General features: G+C 42.0%; 1 protein-coding gene across 5 annotated transcripts in view; it reads left to right on the forward strand.

The window, feature by feature from the left end:
* Positions 1-1985, forward strand: part of INTS7 (integrator complex subunit 7) — a 96545-nt gene extending 94560 nt beyond the window's left edge. For 4 of the 5 annotated variants that reach the window (XM_025383575.1, XM_025383561.1, XM_025383582.1 and 1 more), the window contains one exon: positions 1593-1982. In XM_025383575.1, coding sequence (XP_025239360.1) covers positions 1593-1880 — 288 coding nt within the window. In that variant the 3' untranslated portion in view covers positions 1881-1982. Of the gene's footprint in view, positions 1-1592 lie in introns of all 5 variants that reach the window. The other variant, XM_025383554.1, reaches the window with a different exon arrangement.
* Positions 1986-17219: the final 15234 nt, after the last annotated feature.

The raw sequence follows: 17219 nt of genomic DNA on the forward strand, positions 1-17219 counted from the left end.
TAGGTTAAAAAGCCAATGGAAGGTCTGGTTCTAAACTATTATTACTTTCTTAAGCCATTACTACTTTCTTAACTATGGCAAGTTCCTCTCACTTTGGCACTCTGACATGGCTCAGCCTTCATTCTCCTCTTTTCCTGTTTTGACATCTATGCCATACTGCATGGTACCTTATGTAGCCACTCAATAATTTGTGAATGATGAAAAAATTATTTACTATATTTAGAGTACAACTGTTAAAATTGGGTATCTGCTGTCACAGAAGGTTGTAATGAGAATTTACACAATTTATCCCTGTCTGCAGCTCTCTCTTCACTTTGAATTTGAAACAGTAGTAACCATGATTCTCTTTGTTCCTTGCGTATAATATCTTCTATTAAGGAAACGACATTTAAACCTAGAAGCTATGGTCTTCTGCTTGTTGACTTACCTCTCAAGAGGCATTGATTAAAGTCAGGAAGCTGATATAATAAGCCGTGTAATAACATGATTACTTTGCCGTGTTATTCACAGTGAGTTTGCAGCTTAAAATGCAGCCATCCGTTCAGGGTGATCAGGTTCCCTAGGCCTATTTCTGGTCCTTTTAAGGAAGTTCTTTGGTAGGCATATTCTTTAGGGAAATAAAAACTATACAAAGGCTAAACGTGAAAAAGTACCTGTACTATAAATAATTCTAAGACCTTGAATTGGTTGGTGAGGTCAGTTCATTAATGTTACAGGTAAATGTCTCTGGAAAAGTGACATGGTAACTGCTCCTTGAGACACAAAGCTGCAGGGCACGTTTATATAATTAATTACACACACATAAACCTAGAGCAATCTGGTCAAATACACATTAAGATCACCTTTATTTGCATTCTCAGGAGAAATCTATCTCTTGACATGTTTCATCTTGGGTACAGGTAAGAGTACGTCAGCAGGTTTTATTCTGGTCTTTGAAGAACAAAAGCATGAATGTCTGGCTAAATGAATGAGCCTGTAAATCTGTGTTTTATAACATATTGTACTTCCAGTCTGAACAAGACACTGATTATTAAATGAGCAATGTGCAAATTGTTCAGTTAATTTATTAAAGGAGTAAGGAATCACTACATTAAGTAATAAAAATCAGACCAACTGGATGGAGGGGAACCTAACTTAAATTTGCTTAGTGTTTTGTTCTTTTTCAGTCTCTTAGATTTTAAACTCTCTGGAACAGGTGATTTCATCCTATTTCTTCAGAATATCTCTTCACAGTCTCAAGGAAGATAGGGATTTAGAGATGGGGTTGAGTAAGCAGGGAAGAAAGCCCAGCATGTGAAGGGGCTGTAAACAGCCCTGGGAGCTCATTCTACTCAAGGATAGTGAGGAGCATCGCTTAATAGTTCAGAGTGTAGGCCCTGGAGGTAGCCTGCCTATGTTCAGATTCCTACTCCATTCACTAATCATGTGACTTTGGAGAAATTACTTCACCTGTCTGCCTCAGACTCCTCATCTGTGAAGCAAGAATGATAGCAGTACCTACTTTTTGATTGTCTGCATGGTCTAAATAAGCTCATAGTAAGTACTGAATAAATGTTAGCCATTGTTGTTATTTAACAATTGTTTCATTCCAGATACCCATTGACAACATGACCAATGAGATGGAGCAAAGGGTTGAACCTCATAATGATTACTTCAGTACTCAATTTCTGTTGAACTTTGCTATCCTTGGAACACACAACATTACAGTGGAATCTTCTGTGAAAGATGCCAATGGTATAGTATGGAAGACTGGTCCCAGAACTACCATATTTGTAAAATCCCTGGAAGACCCTTATTCCCAGCAAATTCGCTTACAACAGCAGCAAGCCCAGCAGCCATTACAGCAGCAGCAGCAGCGCAATGCCTACACACGGTTTTAACCATGGAATGCATGCACGGCAGACTTTCAAGAGATCAATCAAATTGCCAGAAGCAGTTTGCTTTTTCATATGGAATATGTATGAAAGTTACAGTGTAATTCATTTCATTGATTTTTGTAATGGAATATTCTGGAAAAATTTTGTTTTCTTAAAAATTTTTTCTGAAAAATAATTGGGCTTCTGGCCAGAAGATTGTTTTGTTTTGTCATTACTGTTTTTCTGTTGCCGAGCTTTTTCTTTTTCTTTCAAGAATAGTCACATGTTGAGATCATTGAATTGATAAATTTGACCACTACTCTTCCAAAATACATCATTTGCTGCCTGGCTTAGACCTAGGATTCTGAGCTGTTCATTGAGAAGTTCTGACCAGTCACTACAAGGTTTATCCATGGTAGCAGAACCTGAGTCCTTTTGTAGATGGACTTGAAAGTGCTCCCTACAACATCCAGCCTTCTGGATTATGAAAGCCCACAGTCTAGCAGTATTGAAACATCCTGCTGTATTGTTTCAACCATGTATCTATCTATCTCTTCCTGTGCTAAAGCAATCTTAATTTTTTTCATATTTATTGAAACAAAGAGCAGCTAGCAATTTCATAGAAAATTAAACATTAATTTGTTTTTTTCTAATGTGTCTGCAACTATGTGTAATACAGACATTTCACATTATTTCCAAAAGTGAAAAAAATCACTCATTTAATATCTTTAATGTTTTAAGTTAGAAGGGGTGGATCTTTTCCTTTGGTTGGTGATTGGTTTGGTTTCTACTTGATGAGTTATGCTAGACTTGATTGTTTAGAGAGAGCAGTCTCTTTATAACACAGGCTCAGTTTGTTGAGATGCTCAGGGAACAGAGTTTTCTGGTTAGCCAGAAAACTCCTTTTTTTTCCTATTTTAATACTGGTTGAAAACCATGATAAAATAGACTTTCTTAACACAGTATGCTAGATATAACTTAACTGCTTTTTGATTGGGGATCATTTAGGGCTTCAGGGTCACGATTTCTAAACATCAGGGATCATACGGTTGCAGATATTGATGCTATAAGTAATTTGGCCGGATGCAGCTCCTAAGGTAATGCAGGGTACTTTCCCTGGAATTTCCTTTTTAAATAAATATCTCAGTTTCTTTGCTTGTGTTTTGCCTTTTTCTCTTATATGTCAACATTAATTCAAAGGAGAATGGAGTCTGAGTTAAAAAATAAAATTTTTTTTTTTTTTCTTGTCATGTGACCTCTGGGACTGAGAAGTGAATCACAACTTGGGTCTCTCCAAGATTGCTTGCTTTCATGAGCACAACCCATTGTGCTGCTAACAGCCAGAACATTCTCATAAAATGTGTACAGATCTACGGTGTCCACTGTGAATGACATCTCTTTAGTTGCAGCCCAGTTGTATGCGGTTCACACAACCTGCATAGTCATCTCAGCATCTGGGAACACGTGCTTAGGAAAAATTGCCAGAGCAGTGCAGAAGACGTGTGCAGAACCCCTTGTTCTTTTAGCAGGTGTGGAAACAGCTGAATCAGAAAGCCTGGGTTTCACTCTTTGTTCTGATGAATTAGCTGTGTGACCAAGCAAGTCACTTTACCTCTCTACATCTTAGGGGTTTTTTTGTCTATGAAGTGACTGAATTAGACTGGTTTTCTGGATTGCGGCCTAGAGTTGTATTATCAAGTGACTGAAAGACTAAAAACAAACAAAAACATTTCTTAAACTGGGGAAGATCTTTTTTATTTGTAATTAAGCGGCTATTTTCAGGATTAAAGTTTACAATGTGGATTTCAAGCTTCTGGTGCCATTCAAGGTAGATTTCTCCAAAAAAAGAAGCAAATCTTGTAAGCCATCATTTCCCTTTGAGAACTTCCCAAATGTTACATTCTTAAAAGATAGGTTTTTGATAGCTGTGTTTATGAACTTTTTAACTTGGTTGTATTACGGGCTCCTGGCAAACTCAGAAGAGAATTTTTTTTTTTTTTTTTTTTTTTTTTTTTTTTTTAGACAGAGTCTCGCTCTGTTGCCCAGGCTGGAGTGCAGTGGTGCAATCTCAGCTCACTGCAACCTCCGCCTCCCGGGTTCCAGCGATTCATCTGCCTCAGTCTCCCGAGTAGCTGGGATTACAGGCATGTGCCACCATGCCCGGTTAATTTTTATATTTTTTAGTAGAGATGTGTTTCACCGTGTTGGCCAGGATGGTCCCAAACTCCGGTGATTGCCCGTCTCGGCCTCCTAAAGTGCTGGGATTACAGGCGTGAGCCACCGTGCCTGGCCAGGAATTATTAAAATAAAAGCAAGTCCAACAAGTTCAGAGTATAACTGAACTGAACATAACTCTAAAGTAGGAAAGACTTATTTTAGTATGTCCATTAGATCCAGGATTGGAGCTCTGATTTAGTTTGGTAAAATATCTACTGAATTTTTGGCATCAACTGTTAAAACAGTTGTTTGTGGTGGGGGGAAACTGTTTGTAACTTCAACACTACACTAATGAATGAAAAGAAAAATGAGATGCAGAAAAAAAAGATACGCATACTAATTGGGAAGTGGGCATGTTCCCTAAATTTAGAAGTATCAAGGGCACTTGCTGGTTAAAGCTAGGAAGATGGGACTAGTTTTTCTCAGTGCTTCGTCACTTTGCAGTGCAGTAGTGTCTCCTTATCTGCTGTTTTGCTTTCCACAGTTTCGGTTCCCAGAGGTGAAGATACTGAGAGACCACATTCACATAATTTTTATTACAGTATATTGTTATAATTGTTCTATTTTATAATCACTTTTAATATCTTACTGTGCCTATTTTATAAATTAAACTTTGGCATAGTTGTGTATGTATAGGAAAAAAATGTGTATATAGGGTTCAGTACCATCCTCAGTCATAGGCATCCACTGGGGGTCTTGAAATGTATCTCCTACTGATAAGGGGGCTGCTGTGTAGTCTGGTGACTGAGAGCACCAGCCTTTGGAGCCATACTGCTGAGGTTCCAATCTTAACTTTGTGACCATGGACAAGCTTAGTCTCTCTATGCCTCAATTTCCTTATTCCTAATAGAGAAACATTAGTGTTTCATGGGGTAGGTATGAGAATTAAGTGAGTTGGTGTAGAATTAATGTATTAAAACACTTAGAACATGCTTGGCATATAGTAAACAGATATATAAGCATTTGCTTTTATTATTACTACTACTGTCATTATCCTCAGTATTTTTTTTTTCCACAGTGTTAGATCAGTTCTCACTGAGTATTTTATTACCTTGTCTCTACTATTAAACACATTTAAGCTGTCTTTCCTCATATGCGATTTGGGTACATCGAGTAATAAAATAATGACCTAAACAAAATAGAATTTCTGTCTACTATGCTGTAAATCATTTAATTAAAATATGTAAAGGTAAACATACAAAGAAATATATGTAAACACATTCTGCTGATTGCCTTCAATGAAGATAGCAGTAGAATGTTGACTGTTCAGAAATTAATGTATTCCAGCTTAAATTAAGATCTTCAGACATAACCTTTCTAGCACAAACCAACCAAGATAGCAGACAATTTGCAACTGGGGAATATGCCATTTCTCATGTTAAGATACTGTTCAGAGAAGAACAAATCAATTAAAACAAGATCCTCAGACTAGGGTCCCAGAGATGTCAGTTTAAATTCTATTTATAAGACTCAACATTAATCCTTAGGTAAGTCACTTGATCTTTCTGTGCCAATACCTGCCAAAAGAATACTGAGATTAAGATGACCTGGCACTTGGTATGTAGAGTATAGGCACCACTGACCATCAGAACTTTCTGTAATGATGGAGGTGTTCTAAATTTGCACTAACCATTATAGCCACTAGCCACATGTAGCTATTGAGTACTTAAAATATGGCTAGTGTGATTTCAGTTAAATTTAATTATAGTATTTTATTTATTTATTTATTTATTTTGAGATGGAGTTTCACTCTTGTTGCCCAGCCTGGAGTGCAATGATGCGATCTCAGCTCACTGCAACCTCTGCCTCCCGGATTCAAGTGATTCTCCTGCCTCAGACTCCCAGGTAGCTGGGATTACAGGCATGCACCACCACGCCTGGCTAATATTGTATTTTTAATAAAAATGGGGTTTCATCATGTTGGTCAGGCTGGTCTTGGACTCCTGACCTCAGTGATCCACCCCCCTTGGCCTCCCAAAGTGCTGGGATTACAGACATGAGCCACCATGCCCCGCCTACTTCAATTAAATGGCTTTGTGTGGCTACTGCCTATGGAGTTGGAAAGTGCAGGGAATAAGAAATGAAAAAATGGGAACTATTACTTTAAGACCCACATAACCCTTAAGTGGATTTCTAGATAAAGGGGCCTACATTGAAATCTTTGACTCACTAAAAGTTCCACACAAAAGAGTGTATAGATGACGAGGAGGGTATTTAGGTTCATGCATTTGCTTTGCTTCTGGTATTAAAATACTATGCTGAGGCCGGGCATGGTGGCTCACGCCTGTAATCCAGCACTTTGGAAGGCTGAGGCAGGCGGATCAGGAGATCGAGATCATCCTGGCTAACACGGTGAAACCCCATCTCTACTAAAAATACAAAAAATTAGCAGGGCATGGTGGCGGGTGCCTGTAGTCCCAGCTACTCAGGAGGCTGAGGCAGGAGAATGGCGTGAACCCAGGAGGCGGAGCTTGCAGTGAGCCGAGATTGTGCCACTGCACTCCAGCCTGGGCGACAGAGCGAGACTCCGTCTCAAAAAAAAAAAAACAACTATGTTGCTCAATCAAACCCTGTTTTTTGCACAATGCCTTGGACTTAGCCTTTGCCAGTCACATAGACATTAACAGTATGATGAGATGTAGTGAGAAGTCCAAAGTCTGGTGAGTTGGCTTAATTTGATTTTATTTTCTTCATCCATAATAATATATCCAAATTTTGTCTTTATGGATGGATCTGTAAACACAGGCTTACCCATCCCACTTACAGGCAAGGCAAATGCTGCTTCTTGAAAAGCAGGGGTCCGTGGTGGGTCATGATCCTCCAAGTCGTCCTGGGCCTGGCTTTATCTTCACTATATTGTGGAGCCACTTCATTGAGTCTTGTACTAGATTTTAACTTTCCATGGCTTCCATGGTTTTGCCTTGTTTTTCGCGTAGAATGTGTCTGTATGCTGTGTCACCACCCACTTTGGGGCCCTGAGCCTTCTCATCAGCACTGTTGCTCCCAGAGACGTGTCCCCATTTCCCCCTTTTCCAGAACCATTTTTTCCTTTGGGCAATCATCTTTGAAATTTGCTGTTCTAAAAATATTTTGTTGTTGTTTCCAGATAATTTTTCAAGTGAAGTTAATAAAGATGGGGTAATGCCAAATGAAGTATAACAATCAGGAAAATGAGCATCTCAAATACCCAGAAAGTCAGGATGTTTTGAAGAAAATTGTATGGTATGCAGAGAAAAAGTACTCTCTAACTCAACTTTCTTGGGTTTTCTTGGTGATTTCATTTGAGGGTTTTGATGAATTTATCTGTGGTGATGAGTCAAAAATATTTAAAGGATTAGGACAAATAAAAGGGAGCTAAATTACACTAAGGAATTATGAGAAGATACCAGTGTCTACCTCTCCTTTTTCCCAAGACCATGGAAGGTGAAAATAGGCTGAGCTGCCTGGAGTTTCCCTCCACCCCCCACTGGAAGCAGTGGAGCTAATGATGCTTTCTATTTGTGTCATCTTGCCCTGATGGCATGAAAGTGTAGTGAGATGAGCAAAGTGATGATGAATCGTTAACACTTGCTCCTGCCTTGCTTTGCCTTCCTATCCCACCCACCAGCAAAAGCGGACATCCTGTGGTCAGGAGGATCACAGGAGAAGCGGAAGACAGGACTACTGTGGAAATGCAAATGGAGAAGACGGACTCTCCCTGTGAGAGCACAACACGGTCGCCAGGCCTGAGCTGGCCGTGGGAGAGTCAAAAGGAAACTGACAGGGAGAACCCCCAAGCAACTTGGAGTCTCACTGGACAGAATAAGGCCTATTTTTAGAAAATGTGGCGAGGGCTTTACAAAAATGACAAAATACAGTGCCATTTCTGAAATTCATGATAGTGTCCCCTTGTATATAGCAGTCGGGAGAGGATCTTAAGTAATTTAAAAACTGGCCATGGCAATTTTTTCTTTTGCAGCATTTAGAATGCATGTGTCCCTTCCTTCTCAGCCTCTTCTTGATGTAATTCAAACAATTGAGCACCTACTACTTGTTATCCAGAGAGGGACAAAAGAGCATTTCGAAAAAAAAAAAGATATGCCCCTAAAATGTAAAGGAAATATTCAACTTCAAGGAGATAGGAGTTTACACTTTAAAAAAAGTTAAATACTGTCTCCTTACAGAAACTGCTGCTGCCTCTGGTCAGGCTGCTAGATGATTTGAACCCCTCCGTGTCACATTTCAAGGTATTGGAGCATTAGGGAGAAATAAGTATAATCACAGAATCTCTTCAGCAACATCAGCACTATCCTACTCAATGGTTACCATGTCCCCTGGGATGCTCAAAGGCATATTAGCCCTGGCTAGAATTGTTCTCTCTCAGAGTGAGCACATCTGGAATCTCTCCTTGAGGGCCCTTGACACAGGAGAGGGCCTGAGAATCTGTCCTAAGCAGTAATTCCCCCTGCCCCCCACTCCCAAGTGGCTGACCAGGAGTAGCTGATGAAAAGAAAGCGCTCCTGAGCATTGAAGGTAACTCAGCTGACATCATCAAGGCACTGCAGCTCAGTCAGCAACATTTGTCAGAGAAGGAATTTGAACACACATTTCCCGGATGTATGCCAAAGGCATGGCCAGCAAGGGCATATACCATTTTGAGAAGGTATTCTTTGATTGATGCATGAGATGTCTGTCAAACACAGCATAGCAGGTGCTGGGAATACAGTGGTGGCCAAGCTCCTGGGGTTCAGGGCCACACCACCCCCTCTTTCCTAAAGAGACAATGGGAGGAGGGTGGTGAGAAACGCATTCTGACCCTGACTATGCAGGGTGAGCCTGAGCTTCCTCAAGAGGCTGATCATGTTCTCCGGTGAAAGGAGAAAGGAATGGGTTTGGACAGGACACCCCAGGGCAGAGTCACTGCAGTTCCCTGTGGAGCCCTTCAGAAAGGCTCACTCACCCTGTGTCTCCTTTGGTATAACCATCCTCACAACCCACTAAGTTTTTCTTACATCCAGCCTAAACCACTCATTGCAATCTTTTAATTTTTACTTTTAAAAAATGAGAGATCTGTCACCCAGGCTGGAGTGCAATGGCACACTCATAGCTTACTGCGGCCTCAACCTGAGTTCAAGCAATCTTCCCACTTCAGCCTCGCACTGCAATCTTAAGCCTGCTTCAGTCCTCTGCGATTGGGGAAGATGGCAAAACTTTGGTCAGAGGGAAATAGCTCCTGTCAGAATTCAGTCTTCCCTGACACCAACTATTCCACATTGAAAAACTCATCTGTCCCCCCAGACCCGGCAGAAACACCCTGGCCCTGATTTGTCTAACCAAGCATGATCCTTTGTATTTTTCTTTGACCAGTATTGTGTACATTCAACTGCCTGACCCTGGGGTTGGCTGAAATGTGGATAAATGGTGGCTAATGTTATCAGGTCCTGTTAATGGGAACAAACAGCTCTCTCCACTGTCCCACACCCCATATCAGCCACCTAGCTATTCTGCGAGTCTCTTGTTTCTTCTCATCACATCTCTCTGAGCCTTGGCTTCGTCATCTGTGAAAGGGGGCTCATAGTTACCCTGTTGAAGAGTTGTGAAGATTAAACATGATAACACACACAAAGCCTGGTGCCTGGAGGGTGCCCAACAGATGTTGATTGCCTTCCTCCTCAGTGGTGGATTGGCCAACCTGGCCCAGTGGCCCAGAGGCCCAGAGAGCAGCGGGGACAGGAACTTCAGCCCTACAAAACGTTTCAGGTCATCTCTGCCTTAAAGAACGATGATGTTCCAAGTCTCATTTGAGGACCTAGAAGGGACTAAAATCTCTTAGACTCAAGAGGAATGTATCCTTTTCTGTAGGGAGGAGAGTATTTCCATCTCTCAGCCTTCCCTGTCAGCACAAGTCTTGATCCCTGGGAAAGTGAGAGAGGGGGCAGGAGTGCGCCAGGAAGATATGGGAGAAGTATCACCAGTGCAGTGAGCTGACCCAGACATCCTGTCATTCTTTCTGAGACTTATTTGATCAACTGCAAAATAAATGGGCTTATATCCAAAGTTAGTTCATGTCATCAAATCCATTGGACATAAGCCCCACGGTTCAATAGGCGCTTCATACCTCACTGATCAGAACTCTTTGCCTACTGACAAGGTTTTGGAGAGTTTGCCACCCCTCAAAAACGGAGCAAGAAGCAAGGTGGCCTCCTTCATGTAAGTAAGAAGTTTAGGTTGGGTATAAGGAGGAACTTAGTGAACTCTGGAAACAATTACATACTGCAAGAAGGAAGCATTCAGGCTTCATGGGTGCTTCTGAAGGGCTTTAAGATAGGAAGCCTGTTCAGTCACAGGGGTGCATTTGCCAAGAACCTCTCTGGAGGCAGAGGAATGGACTGTGTGACCTCTTGGCCCTATTTTTTCAGCAAGATCTCATGGAGGCCACAGCTGCAGACTTCCCAGCAAGAGGGCTTTGTCTGGGAGATGGGGTGTGGCCCAGCTCCCCACCAAACACATGCCTTCGAGACTAAGGGCTCAGGCAGTGCAGCCGCAGATATAAATAAGCTTCGCGTGACTCTGTCCTTAGAGCGGATGCCTCCAGCCATTGCCCAAAATGGGATGGAGGGAACAGGAGAAGGGTGTACAGAGAAGTGGTGGGGGTGGAGTGGGTTTGGAGCTGGGGAGGGCTGGGGTTGACAGCTGAGAAGAGAATGACGGTGAAGAGGCTGTGTTTTCTCTCACCTCCTAAGTGTGTGTGTCTGCATGTTTCTGTGAGATAGGTGTTCATGCAGGGAGAGGAGCTGTCCTACTTTTGGGGAAGGGGGTGCTGTTCTTCACAACATGCTTTCTTTCTGTTCCCACTACCGTCATCCTAGTTCACAACCTCATTATGTCTTCCTGGAATATTGCTTTCATTTCCTAATTTCCTTGCTGCTAGTTTCGGTCTCCTCTGAGGGAACTATTCTAACCATTGCTTCTCAATTCTTTTTTTTTTTTTTTTTTTTTTTTTTTAATCTAGACAGAGTCTTACTCTGTCGCCAGGCTGGAGTGCAGTGGCATGATCACAGCTCACTGCAGCCCTGACCTCCTGGGTCCAAGGGATCACCCACCTTAGCTTCCTGGGTAGCTGGGATTACAGGCGCGTGCTACCACGTACGGCTAATTTTTTGTATTTTTTTGTAGAGGCAAGATTTCACCACATTTCCCAGGCTAGTCTCAAACTTTTGTGCTCAAGCATTCTGCCCACCCTGGCCTCCCAAAGTGCTGGGATTACATATGTGAGCCACCGCGCCAGCTGCAATTCACTCTTCTAGTTAAAAAAAACCAAAACTGGGTTCCCAATACAGTGCACATTCTTCAATTTATCATTGAAGATCCTCCACAATTAGACACAGGCCTAGCAGCCAGACCTCTGTTTTCTACGGCCCTCTGTGTGTATGCCAGCCCACAGTAAAACTGGCACGCTGGGCATTCCAGGAGCTCAGTTTGCACGTTCTTACTTTTGTGGCTTTGCTCATCTTTTCCCTCTATCTGAACACTCTTCCCTCCATCCCCGAAAAACCTGTTCGTCCTTCCGTGTCCTGACCTCCAGCCAGGCACAATACTCAGTATTCCTCCATAGCCCGTATCCCAATCCATCCGTGTGAAGCAGTCAAGCTGCATGGCCCTCTGGTCGGAGCCACTGTGGACAAATGGAGGCTAATGTTACCATGTCCTGCCAGGAGCAGCCAGCTCCCTCCACTGCCCCATGCCTCCCATCAGCTCCCTGGCTATTCTCTGGCCTCCAGCCCTGGTTCTCACCCTGACTTGAAGCAGTCCTGGCTGATCTGCCTGCTGGCCATCCCTGATGTTCACCTTGGAGACTGAGGCAGAGAGGCACGCTGTCTGAGCTCTGAGCAGTGGAGAGGCTGGAGCAGGGTCTGCTAGTATCACAGAGGCCCACTGGGGGCCTTGAGTGCAGCTGAGGCTCTAAACTGAGGGCTGAGGTAGGAGCGAGTGGGCAGTGACTAAAACTTGCAAGAAAGTTTTATTTTTTAATTTTTTTTTTTTAAGAGTACTTATCTATCTCTTTCCTCCTAGTCATTCTCACCCTCCTCCAGCAGCAGCCTCCTCTTGGTCAGAATTTAGAATATGTTGTTGCTTTGGATGGCTGGGGTTTCCGTTTCTAACTAGGTTCTTCCCTGTCCATCCTTCCTCCCTCCTGGCCCGTCTTTTTCCTAGACTATCTACTATGTGCAAATCTTCATGTATATGTGTAGCAGACTCAGAGTCCTGCCCCCAGGAAGCTCCCAGATGTTGTCACCTATGTTAGGGTACTCAGTGAGTGTCCATGGTGCCAAGGTCTAGCTGAGGTGGCAAAGTGGCACTGAGGGAGACTTGAGCAGGACATACATTATTCTTGTTGACTAAGGAGGTATATGAAACCCGTAAGACCCTGTGGAAGGTGGAGTGAGCAAGGAAGACACCGGGGAAAAGAAAGACAAAGAGGCCGGGCGTGGTGGCTCACATCGATAATCTCAGCACTCTGGGAGGCGGAGGTGGGCGGATCATTTGAGGTCAGGAGTTTGAGACCAGCCTGGCCAACATGGTGAAATTCCGTCTCTACTAAAAATACAAAATTAGCTGGACGTGGTGGTACATGCCTGTAATCCCACTACTCGGGAGGCAGGAGAATTATTTGGACCCAGGAGGAGAAGGCTACCGTGAGCCAAGATCGCACCATTGCACACTCCTGTTTGGGTGACAGAGCAAGACTCCATCTCAAAAAAAAAAAAGCGGGGGGGGGGGGGGCAAAGAAAGGAAGCCAGAGGTGGCCTTTGGTTTCGCACCACTGCAGTCCAGCCCAATTCCAGAGCCAGCTGTGAACCCGATTCCTAAAGCTCAAACCTGAGGCTTCTGCTCCTACGTGGGCCTTCTGTTAGGCTGCCTGCCAGCTCGCGTTTTCTCCTCACACCCCTACTCCCCATGTGTTTTCATCTATCAATTCTGCAACAAGCTTTGGCCCACAGAACCTCCCTCTGTGTAGCCAGATCTGTGACAGGTAACCTTGGAAGCTTTCCAAGGCCGTGTTTTCTGCTGTGAAGATGGTAAAAGAAGGCCTAACTGGGTTCCTGCCCAAAATCCCCTGAACCGCCTCCGCTTGTATCCACATACTGCAGTGAGATAGTCATCTTTGTGCTTTTTCTTCAGGAAAGATACGTGACCTTTCCCTCCTCAGAGGCACCCACAAGTCCCTGAGGAGAAATGAAGGGTTAAAGCAACAAGGGAACTATAAAAGCAATGTTCAGCCTTTTCAACATCCAAAATAAAATATTGAGCATAGAAAGAGAGATTTTTGCTGTAGTAATAGACAAGAGAAAGAACAGTGGGATGACCATGGCCACTTTGGACATGCGGACTTTCTCATTGCTCCCTGAACCCCAGTACATTGCACGTCTCTGGGCCTTTGTCCGTGCTTGACTCTCAGCATGCAATGCACTTCTCCCCCAACTCTGCCCAGCAAGCTCCAGCCCATCTCCTAGGATTTACCCAAGTCAAAAGTCCTCCTCTCCAGGAAGCGGGAAGAACACCCTGAAGGCCCCGGGGCTGAGTACTACCAGCCTTCTGTTCTACTCTCTAGTAAAGCACCCGGCTTCTGATAACTTTGTAACGTTCTGCTTACATATCTGTCTCCTCTTCTAGACTGTAAGTATCCAAACGGAGGGATTAGGAGTTCAGCTTTGCCTTCCTGGTGCTCAACATGGTGGCTGGCACATGGTAGGCAATCAAGAAAGTTTAACTATTTAACTGTAAATTTAGTTTCAAATTACCTAGCCTTTGTGCAGTTTCTGGTCTGAGGCTTGCCACTGAGAACTGGCTATAAACACAAGAGCTATTGCTCAACCAATTCCTGGGTGTGGCTAGAAATGGCAGAGGCTAGTTTTCAGTCCTCAACTCAATAGCGAATGCCCCCTAAGCCATACTGCAAAGGATCCAGCATTCCCTGCCATGCCCTGAAGCAATCTTATAATTCTGCAATCACTGCTAGATAAGCAATGTAGCCCGGGCCCTGAAGCTTGGCTCCTTTGTGACCAAGGTGAAGCCTCATCATCCCTGTCTCTGGGCTTCATGTTCTCCATCTGTTGTGAGGTTGTAGGTCCTACTTAGAAAGCTCTTAGAGATTCCTGAAAGGACTGTTATTGTACTGCAGCACAAAGAATATTATGTCAGGGTGCTATAAGAGCACAGCAAATAATGTGAACGAGGAAATAATAAGGGCACTTATTCCCAGAAGCATATTGATTTAAACCACAAAAGCTCCTTGGAACAGGGCTCAAGAATTATAAAAGCCTGAGCAATCAGCAACCCCTGTGGGAGGGGAGCCCATGCCAGGCAACTGCTGGAGAGTTCATTTGGTTGGTCTTGGCAGGCCAGTTTTGTCCCTCAGGTGTTCTCGCTTTGGTGAAATTTCCCTGTTGTAACGAGCCTAGCCTACCTGCTGGGTTCTGGGGAGAAAGGACCATTATTTCCACATCCTTTGCATAAGAAGCGAAGAACTGGCCTTAGCACACAAGTCAATTCAATTCTCATTCTCCGTGTAATGAAAACAGATCTCCAGATAACGGAAGCTGCATCATCACTTTTGCTTCTAACATTGGCATAGCAGGTCACACCCTGACCAGCCATTGCTATCTCTGGACAACAACTTGGGAAAACCAGTTACTCTGTGAATATGAAAAATAAAAAGTCACTTTAAATGCATCATCCTGGAGTAGAAAAGCATGTTTAAACCTGCTTCCAACAGCAGAAAGGGCAGAGCTTGTAAGAAAAAAAGAATGATGGCGCTAATTGGACAAAAATTTTAATTTAAAACTTGAAATGGGGGAGCACTGACCCCATTTCTCTGGAGTTTGCACATCCCAGGGGAAAGAAATAAAACCTTAAATGGCAAAAAGTATCATAAGCCAAACTCTAAGATAGAATAAGTTATAGGGAATATACTTGCAGCATTCATAATAGATATTAGAGTAATATCCTTAATATAGAAAGGCATTTACAAATCATTAAGAAAAAGATAAGCAACTAGCATGGAAAATTGACTGAGAACACAGAGAATCCACAAAAGAAAAAATAAAAATGACCAATGAACAGCTAAAAAAAAAAAATGTAATAATGTAGCTATGTGCAGTGGGCCTGCCTGTAGTCCCAGCTACTTGGGAGGCTGAGATGGGAGGAATCGCTTAAGCCCAGGAGTTCAAAGCTGTAATGCACAAGATCACCTATGAATAACCACCGCACTCCAGCCCGGGCAACACAGCACAACCTCATCTAAAAACAACAACAACAAAAAAAGTAATAGTGAAATAAATATAATTTAAAAACGCAAATTTAAGCAATGAATTGAATTTTTACCTATTAGATTGGCCAATTTTTTTTTTTAGTGGTAAGTGGTAAGTTCATGTATGACATTGAGTGAGTGGTAAGTGGTGAATTCATGTCCTAAAGCGAACAATAACTGTATTCTATGACCCTGAAATTCCATTCCTAGTTTCTCCTAAAGAAACCTTTGCACCTGGGCATAAAAAGACACATAGGAGAATGCTGAGAACACCCCTGTTTATAAGAACAAATGCTGGAAGAAACCCACATATCCATCAATAGATACATAGATATATAAATTATATATTTGTGTAATAGAACACTATACAGTGGTAAAAATGAGTGAATTGTAGCTACATGTAGCAAGAGGCATGAACATAAAGTTGAGTGTGAGAAATCAGTCACCCTAATTCCATTTATATAAATTGTATGGTGTTAGAAGTCAGAATAGTGGTTCCTTTCAGAGAAAGACAGTAACTTGGAGGGAGTCAAAAGGGTTTCCGGGGTGCTAGTAATGTTTTGTGTCTTGATCTTGGCGTGTGCTCACTCAGAAAATGCACCAAGCTGAACACTTACGTTCATGCACTTCTCTAAAAAAAAAAAATTAAACAAAAGAAAATAATCAAAATATATACTTTAATTATTTTTAATAGGTCTGCAGAATAAAAAAAATCACCTCAGTTGCTTACTTTCCAGATATATCACAGGCCTAGAAAAATAATGTAAGAATACATTTTCTTATGATTAACATTCTGAAACATGAGAGGAAGCCCCTCAAAATGCAAGGTCCCCTTCATTGTACACAGTATTTAGTGTAGCACGCAGGCAAATACAGGTTTACAGCTTTCTAAGAAATGTGTCTGGTATTATCTCCCTCTCCTTTGTCCAGCACTTTCTGAGCTGCCAGCAGGGAAGGCATTTGAATGTGTGACATACTTCGTTTACAACATTTTTAAAACAAGTCATAAAAGAATACATAAGTACAATTTAATTTATATAAAGGAAAAATATGCAGAACTAAGGCACATGTTGTTAAAGGATACAAGCATATGTGGTAAAACTAACTAAAAGCAAGGAACTGATAGAGACACAGTTTAGGAAAGTGGATTCTTCGGAGGAGGAGGAGGAGGAGGAGGAGGAGGAGGAGTGCAGGGATGGGGTCAGAGAGGGCACGGGGGGCTTCTAGGAGACTGGTGATATTCTAGCTCTTAAGCTAGATGGTGGGTTCACAGATATTTGAGTATTCTTTATGTCCTTCACATTAGAAATATTATTTGTATGTATTTAATATTTAATAAAAACAAATTTACAATTATTTTAAATAGACTTTTATACCATTCCTGTTGGGGGTGGGGTGGAGTATAAATGGGTAGAGTTTTTCTAGATGAAAGAGTGGCTATGAGTGAAAACTCATGTAAAGATTATACTTCTAAGAAATTTTCCTAAAACAGTGATCAGACAAGAAAGCAGAGGTATTATAAAAATATATTTATCAAACGTGGTTTATTAAGACAAAAATTAGAAACAAGCTAAAGTCTTAAAATAGAAGTTGACCAAATTATACTAACTCCATAAAATAGAAAAGTATGTAATATTAAGATTGATGATGATGATGTACATCTGTTGACTGTCATTGAACTGTATTCACGATATATTTTTTAGTAAAATAAAGTTTCAGAACATTATGGTTATGGTATGATCTAATTTTTTTAACACAATATATTTTCATGTAAAGGTACATAAGTAAGAAGGTCTATAGAAATATTAATAAGGTGGTTCTTTCTAAATGGTACATGTATTACTCACAGTCAAGAA

The sequence above is a fragment of the Theropithecus gelada genome, chromosome 1, assembly GCF_003255815.1.
Source record: "Theropithecus gelada isolate Dixy chromosome 1, Tgel_1.0, whole genome shotgun sequence".
Lineage (NCBI taxonomy): Eukaryota > Metazoa > Chordata > Mammalia > Primates > Cercopithecidae > Theropithecus > Theropithecus gelada.